At 42.8% G+C, this 8,416-nt stretch overlaps 1 protein-coding gene across 4 annotated transcripts in view; it reads left to right on the plus strand.

Annotated features, from left to right (window-relative positions):
• Positions 1 to 6,402, plus strand: part of LOC149841047 (uncharacterized) — a 167,809-nt gene extending 161,407 nt beyond the window's left edge. For all 4 annotated transcript variants that reach the window (XM_090003557.1, XM_090003554.1, XM_090003556.1 and 1 more), the window contains one exon: positions 112 to 6,402. In XM_090003557.1, coding sequence (XP_089859683.1) covers positions 112 to 6,240 — 6,129 coding nt within the window. In that variant the 3' untranslated portion in view covers positions 6,241 to 6,402. The remainder of the gene's footprint in view (positions 1 to 111) is intronic.
• Positions 6,403 to 8,416: the final 2,014 nt, after the last annotated feature.

An 8,416-nucleotide genomic window follows, 5' to 3' on the forward strand; every position in this document is an offset into this window, starting at 1 on the left:
ATCACAATATGAGTGTGTATCATATCGCAAAACCCAAAAGTAACAATACGTATTGTACCATATCATACAATACTTAGAACACTCGCTAAATGACTTGCTTTATGTCTGCAGGTCCGCTCTTATGAAGATCAATGGACTGAAGAGGAATTTGAAAAACTCTGCCAAGTGGATTCTCCTGAATCTCCACTACCCAAAGAAGCTGCCCATGATTCTCATAAGACTAAGGATTCTTCTGGGTCTTCAAAAATCGAAAGTGTAGGAGAGCAGCCACCATCAAAAAGAGGACGAGGCAGACCGAAGAGATTAGACAGTTCTTTGTTGGTTCCAGGAGCACCAGTTGAATCTATCTGCAAATTGGAAACAGGGGTTCCACAAGAACAAAATCCTGGTACTGTTGCTTGTGCTGGTCCTCTTACGACAGTTCCTGCCAAGGGACCAGTCAAAAAGACTCCACTTGGATCGGAGACCAGGCAGCGGCCAGTAAAGCATTCTATCATTTCAGCTACCTCTGGTGCTGATTTTGAAGTTAACCAGGTGCCTGGAGCCATAAAGGAGGTCAATTCTGTTCCAGATAAATCTCCAAGGAGTTTTGTGTCACAAGAGAAGCAGTGGTTAAATAAACCATCAAAAACAGCAATTACTTCTTGTTTCAATCCTAATGATAGACAATGTTCAGAGCCCAAAAAGCCAGCTGACTTGGTTTCAGTTAGGGTTCCCAGTATAGCCCACATTGAAGACAAGAATATCAGTATTTTGCCTGGACCAATTAACAGGGAACCCATGAAAGAACTGGTTTCTGACAGTAAAAGGCCTGTTTCTGGCGACAAACACGCAGGTGCTTCTAAATCTCAAGTATGTGAAAACTATGCTCGCTTGATTGAAATCAACAAGCAAGATTACAGTGGAAATGCTCTGAAGGTTAGTGTGACCAAATCTAGAAAAGAGTATGTTGGTCAGCCTTCAGGAACTGTTGCATCTACCCAATCGTCTGTTTCAGGAAAGAATTACCTTCAGAGTGATTCTTTTAGTGTGGCAGGCAACACCAAGCCCGGGACTTATGAAAAGTCAGTCCTGCCTACTCAAAGCCATGTGTCGGGACTTGTTATTGGCACGTCTACTCGGCCAGATACTGCTCCAAGTTCAGGTGGAAGCAAGTCCACAAATGAAGGACCTGTTGGTCTTGTTTCAGTTGAAGAAGCTAAAAAACAAAGCAGTGTTCACCTTAGAAAAGCACCGTCTCCTTGCTCTCAAGATCCAAAGAACAAGATCCCATCTGCACATAGTTATCCTGAAGAGAATTCATCTGCTGATTTGCCATTCACTGGGCAAACAAAAGGCAGTAATTTAGACGAGAAAAAGAACAAGGGTTTGAGCTGTAATACTTCAGGGTCTGAAGTTAAGATTTCTGCTGAATGTAAAGATGGACAAGTCCACGATGCACCAGTGAAAGTCCAAGATGCTCCAGTGAAGCGTAAATCCTCAGCTGAGGCTAAAACACGTAATCCCTCTGGCAGGAAGCATTCAAAATGTGTTACAAAATATCCTGTATCCCAACCTAATTTCTCAACAACTTTGACACCACAAAGTCAACCAAAGGAAGGTTCTGAATATCCACCATCAACTGAGGGAAAGTCTGCTACAACTGAGAAGAGTTCTGCAGCAACAATGCCTGTCCAATCTGTATTAAAAAGTCCTTCAAATGAAGGTGCTGAATCTGCACCAACTGAAGTTGCAACCAAGAAGGGTTCTGTAGCTATAACACATGTCCAGGCTAAGGCATCAACAGACCAACCTAAAGAAGGTTCTGAATCTGCAGTTGAACGGACTGCAACAACCACAAAGGGTTCTGCAGCAACAATGCATGAAGACAGTGGGACACTGAGAAGCCAACCAAAGGAAGGTTCTGAATGTGTATCAACCAAGAAATCTGTTAAAACAAAAAGTGAAGGGAAATCTGCTACAGCCGAGGAGAGCTCTGCAGCAATCATGCCTCTCCAAACTGAGGAATTAAGAAGTCAATCGAAGGAAGGGCCTGAATGTGCACCATCGATTGAAGTGAGATCTTCTGCAGCCAAGAAAGCTGTAGCAAGAATGCATGACCGAACTGAGGCACCAAGAAAGCGACCAAAGAAAGGAACTGAATCTTCACCATCAGTTGAAGGGAAATCTGCAGCAATCAAGAAGGGTTCTGCAACAATAATGCACGACCCAAGTTGGACACTAAAAAGCCAACCAAAGGAAGGTTCTGAATATGCACCATCAGTTGAAACAAAATCTTCTACAGCCGAGAAGGGTCCTGCTGCGGTAGTGCATGTTCAAACTGAGGCACCAAGAAGCCAACTTAAGGTAGGCTCTGAATGCACAACATCAGTTGAAGGGAAACCTGCAACAACCAAGAACGCTCCTGCAGCAGTAGCAGTTGATCAAATTGAAGCACCAAGAAACCAACCAAAGGTTGGTTCTGAATGTGCACCATTAGTTGAAAGGGAATCTGTGGCAAACGAGAAGGTTCCTGCTGCAATAGTGCATGAACAAATTGGGGCACAGAGAAGCCAACCAAGGGAAGGTTCTGAATGTGCACCTTTAGCTGAAAGGAAAGCTGCGACAACCAAGAAGGGTACTGCAGCAATAGTGCATGATCAAACTGAGGCACGAAAAGGCCAGCCAAAGGAAGTTTCCAAACGTGCACCATCAGTTGAAGGTAAATCTGCTGCAAATGAGAAGGGTGCTGCAGTGATAGTGCAGGACAAAACTGAGGAACCAAGAAGAAAATCAAAGGAAGCTCCAAAGGAAGTTTCTGAATGTGCACCATCAGTCCAAGGGAAATCTGCTGCAAATGAGAAGGGTTCTGCAGCAATAGTGCAGGACCAAACTGAGGAAACAAGAAGACAACCAAAGGGAACTTCGCCACCAGTTGTGTGGGAATCTTCTACAACCAAGAAATGTGTTGCAGAAGTAATCCATGACCGGACTGAAGCATCTTCGATTCAACCCGAGGAATGTTCTGAATGTGCACCATCAGGTGAAATAAGGCCTGCTGTTTCTACAGCAATATTGCATGGTCAAACTGAGGAACCAATAAGTCAACCAAAGGAATTTGATCCATCAGTTGAAGAGAAATCTGCTATGGTTGAGATGGGTTCTGCAGCAATGATGCACGACCAAATAGAGACACCAATAACTCAACCAAAGGAAGGCTCTGAATGTGCACCACCGGTTGCACCAAAATCTGCTCTAGCAGAGAAGGTTTCTGCAGCAATAGGGCATGATGAAACCATGGCACCAAGAAGTCAACTAAAGGAGGTTTTGGAGTGTGCACCATCTGTTGAACTGAAATCTGATATAAAGGAGAAGGGTGCTCCTGCTGTAGTGCTTGATGAAAACAAACTTGAGAATTGTTCAAGTAGTGATAAGAAAATTTTAGTGGCATCTCATGATGTCCATATGGTTCCCCCCTCATCTAGCCTTCCTCTTCAAGTGGACACTAACATGAAAGAAAAAATAAAAGTTGTTGAGTCTCCTATTGTACCTGAGGTTAATGGGAGATTGAGAAGTGCAGGTTTGCTTGGTCAAGAGGTGTCACCAGCAGAGAGCTCTATTTTGGAAGATGGTTCTTTATTTTCCAATGTTCTGGACAAAGATATCCCGTCTGGTCAATCTAGTAGTGCCGATCTGATGCATGAAGAATCATTGATTACTGCATATGCACGTATTTCTACAGAATCTGCTGGTACATCTTCCACTGTTCTGGATCTCGTTGATGGAAAGAACCTGCAGAGTGGGTCAATTGGAACACCAGTGCAACCTGAGGTAGCTGAATTAACTGTGCAAGCTGCTGTTGATGACAAGCATGTTAGTGACCGAGTTGACATGACTGCATCAAACATGCCTCTGCCAAAAACTGCCTCTGAGGAAATACTGGTGAAAGTGCCTGACATTATTGATGCAGCATCATATAATTCTGCCAAAGCCAACATTGCTGAGTTGACTGAAAATAATGCTGAATTAACTGAAGGGCCTTCAGAGAATTGTCCTGAGCAATGTAGTATGTTAAGCGGTTGTGGTATGGTGTCCACCACTGGAATATCTCAAGATATAATTTCTTCGTCAGAAGGCATTGGGCCAGTCTCTTCTCTATCTGGAAATGGGGCAGCTATCCATGAAAGACCTGTAGGTGTCTGTGATAGTAACTTGTCTAGTCTAACTACATCACAGGAGATTGATGCTGAAAAGAACAATTCAACAATCATAGAGCATGATGGCGGTGTTCAAGATACTGAAATAGCAAAGAATGGTGCTGAATCTTTTGTAAATGGTACTGAAAATAAATCAGATGTTTTCATTTCTAAAGTTAGGGAATGTCTTCCTGGCAAACCAGGTGGCAGTAATATAGTTTTTGTTGAAAATGCTGTAAAAGAAGAGAATTTTTCTACTAAAACTTCTCATGATAAGGCAGCTTCTGAAGACCCTCAATCAACATGTCCTGTGGACTGTAACCCAGTTCAAGAAGAGGCCCTTGGATCAAAAGCTGATCATGTTACTCCTGCCATGTCGGTTGGTTCTAATCTTGAAGCTCAGCACCTGGAATCTTCAGAGGGTGGTGCAGGTTATGAGAAGTCCAAAGGAGAAGAGGCTTCGTTCATCCCCGCAATTGCTAATGATAACACTGCACCCTGTCTGGAAGGACATCATGACCAGTCAAAATGTGATTTGGCTGCAGATATCAGTACAACTTCAGAACCTAAAATCAGGGACTCTGTTAAAGAAACATCGTCATCACAAGCTGGCAATCTTGCCAAATCAAGTTGTTTGGATCTTGTGCCTCAACCGTCTGAAATTCCAGATGGTGTTGCTAGCACTAGTTTCAAGGCTACAAATGCACAGACTTCTCAAAGCAGTGACTCTGCTGTGCATGGCACAAAATTCATAGTGAAAGAAAGTCATGAATCAAAAGATGTCAATACTCCTGCCATCTCATGTCATTCAGTGCCAGAAGTTCCGCATGCAGAATCTGGGTCAGTTAAGGATATTCCTGATCGAAAGTCTGACAGGGTCTTCAATTGCTTGTCCCCAAAAGTGTCACCAAATGAGATACATGCATTTTCTTGTGTGCATACTCCTCTGACACACAATTTGGATATTATTGATGATAAGACGGAGGTGCTAGCAAGAATCCAAGCTGAAGGAGTGATGCATGCAACAGATACGAGTGGCATTGCCCTTACAAAATTGGGTTCTTTGGAGGTTGAGGCCAAGGACCCAACAGTTTCAGGAGGCAGTTGTCTTTGCGAAGATGAGAGTTCTGTGCCCATCAATGTATCTGATGATAATAGGCCAGTACCAGCCATGGATGTGAACATTAGTACTAGTGAGAGTACTGGGCGTGATGTAAATGTTGGAGGTGAAGATACATATAACCTACCTAATATTCCAGAAGATAAGAAGAGCAGCAGCCCTGGAGATTGCAGGAGCGGTATTTCAGATTTTGGTCTGCTTCTCTCTGAATGTGCTAATAACTTGAAGTATCTGTCAGAATCTAGTGAAGAGAACAATATGAAAAATTCCAGTGTTGATGTGGAAGTGGTCAACCTTCCTCAAATCCATGGTGAAGCTGAAAGGCTGCCTGAGAGTCATGGTCACAAAGAGCAGAGTAATGTGACTAGTGGACTGCAGCATGACAAGAAAAATGATGATAGTTTTGTGTCAAGTGTAATAGCATCAGAACCTTGGCCGAGTCATTCAGTTTCAGAAGGCACCAAGTTGATTGAACACGTGTCACCTGCAGGACCTATCAAGAATGATGGGGAAAAAAGCATTGCTGATGAAGCGCCATATCCCGAGATGGCAATGAGTTCTGCTGCTGAAGAAACAGCTGGACATTACAATAGGAATGACGAACAAGAAAACTTTCCTGTTGATGCTGAGCCTGTAGTTAGTAGTGTTACTTTGCGTGTAGATCCGTCCATGGTTGCCCCTGTAGATGGTGAACACAAGGGATCAGCTTGTTCTACCCAACTTACTCCTCAGCCTTCGGAGTGCCTCACAGTAGGGGTTTCCAGTGGATCCAGTGAAAGCGCCACAAGATCCAATGAACTTGAAAATGCTGCAAGTGGTGATGAGTCCAGACAAGTAGCGTGCATACCCGAATCTGCTAACCAAGCGACAGAAGTATCAGTACCTGAAAGTGGAGCGGTGGAACCTGTGCTTGCCAATTCACTCTCCAGAGTGGATGAATCATAGGTGGTGAATTAAGCATCCATTGTGAAAAGGTTGCAACATTGTGCATATATTTGTAAGAAATTTGAACTTGGTGACATTATTGAATCAAGTTTGTAAGCACAGGTTGTGCAGGTCCTTGGTTGTGTCAGTCCATATTACGAGCTGCACATAACTGAAGAAAAATCTTCTGATGACCTTCCAAACCAAGAACCGGCCCCTGACAGATTTCAGCGTTTTCATGGCCACTGATATGGTAGCTGTGGAGTATAGAAACCATGCCTTCGTTTCATTGTTTTGGTTGTGTGGAAAGTCAGTCTTACGTTGGGAGTTGATAAAAGGAAGGGCATAATGAGATGCACCCTTGATTTTTTTATTGAGAAATTTTCAAGAACACACTTGGGGCATGTTTGGAAGTGAGAAAAATTCTCATAGGGAAAGAAAGGTTTGCTTATAAGAGTTTTTGATATGAGAAGTTTTTCAAAAGAAAACTTTTCGTTTGTTTGTATTGCATGAGAAAAACTCCCATAGGAAAATGTGAAAAAATGAGAGAGGGTGGAGGTGGTGCCTTCACCCTTTTCCCTACACTGTCCTCTCATCCACAAACTCACCACCACATCCACCGTTAGGGATGGAGGCTGTGTCGAGATGCGGGCCATGAGGGAGAGGGAAGTGAGAGATAGGAGAGAGGTTGGACAGCAAGTGAAAGGAGAAAGGTCGTGAATGGGTGATGGGTCACTGAATTTGAGTGCTTGTCGGAGGTGAGATGGTTGATAGTAATGGTGGTGGGTAGTGGTGAGATGGATGGTGGTGGTGGGTGGAGGTGATAGTGGGTGGTGGTGATGGTGAGATGGTGGTGGTGGGTAGTGGTGATGGTGAGATTGATGGTGGTGATGATGGTAAGATGGTGGGTGGTGGTGGTAATAATGGTGAGATGGTAGGGGTGGTGGTGAGATGTGGTAAGATGGAAGGTAGGAAGTGAATAAATTTTCTCTTGCTATAAATCATTCCTCCACCTCCTCCCATGAAAAAATGTTTCTGTACTTTTAAAAAATCTCTTAGAGATTTTTTTTTTGTTTGCAGGGGTTGAAAAATTTGTATGGATTTTTCATTTTGCATCACTTTTCCTACATCTTTCTTGCTATCAAACATGCCCTTAAAGTTTGGCCATTAATGAAAAACACACTTAAAGTTTTGAATTTTTTTAAAAAGGTTATCAAATTTTTTTCCGGGTTAATAAAGAACAAACTTTCATCCATTTAACCTAGGTTATCACTGTTAAGAGAGTTAATAACACGAAAAAACTCGAAGAAACTCAAGAAACTGTACTGGGTACAAATACCTGGTCACGCTGGCTCAGCCTGCTCCAAGGCTTGGACTTTTTGGAATGTGTACGCATGCTCAAGATGAAGTGAAGTGTATGATTCTTCGCTGCATATATTAAAGTTTCAGGGGATGCCCTTTCTGAGGCAAAAAAAAAAAAGGAAAAGGAGACATGGATGGTCGCTACTTGGAAAAGTTAACGTAGAATTAGCTCATACGTTAGAAACTCTAATTCTGTAATTCATGTTAGTTCAGTTGCAGATGTCGGTGCTTTTAAATTTTTAATAGGGCAGTGTGTGCTGGACGGGGGAATTTCTTTGGTGTTCGGGTTTTGGACTCGAGGCACGTCCCTTTAAGGATGGTGGAAATGGGGATCTGTTAAAACCTGCCTCATTTGGGGCGGGGATGGACTTAAGTTTTCTCCGATACGTTTCGCCCTGTCCCCGATCCATGTTCGTAAAAAGACTAAAATACTCTTAGTTATTTAATATAATTATATATAACTCCTATATATATTCTTGACCCTAAAACCCTTTCCCACCTCACTCCTTCCTCTAACGACAGACTTTTCTCTCCTTCCTCTAATAGGTTGCATTTTTTTCTTGGGGCATGCTTGTGATTTCGAAGCCTAAAACCTTCTCTCCTCTCTCCTTCCTCTAATGGCGGTAACTATCATCATTTTATTATTGTTAATATTTTGGTGTTGATTAAGATAGTATATTGTTCTTGCCAAGGTCCTGTGCTCGCATGCATTTTAGACCCTGCCTGGCAATTTTGTTTGCCGCAATGTTACTGTTGAAACATGCATATTTTCATGTATTCTGATTTTTTAGGCAACAATTTTATGCCTGTATTTTCATAATCTTCACGCCTTTCG

The sequence above is a fragment of the Nuphar pumila genome, chromosome 4, assembly GCF_984573655.1.
Source record: "Nuphar pumila chromosome 4, dmNupPumi1.hap1.1, whole genome shotgun sequence".
Classification (NCBI taxonomy): domain Eukaryota; kingdom Viridiplantae; phylum Streptophyta; class Magnoliopsida; order Nymphaeales; family Nymphaeaceae; genus Nuphar; species Nuphar pumila.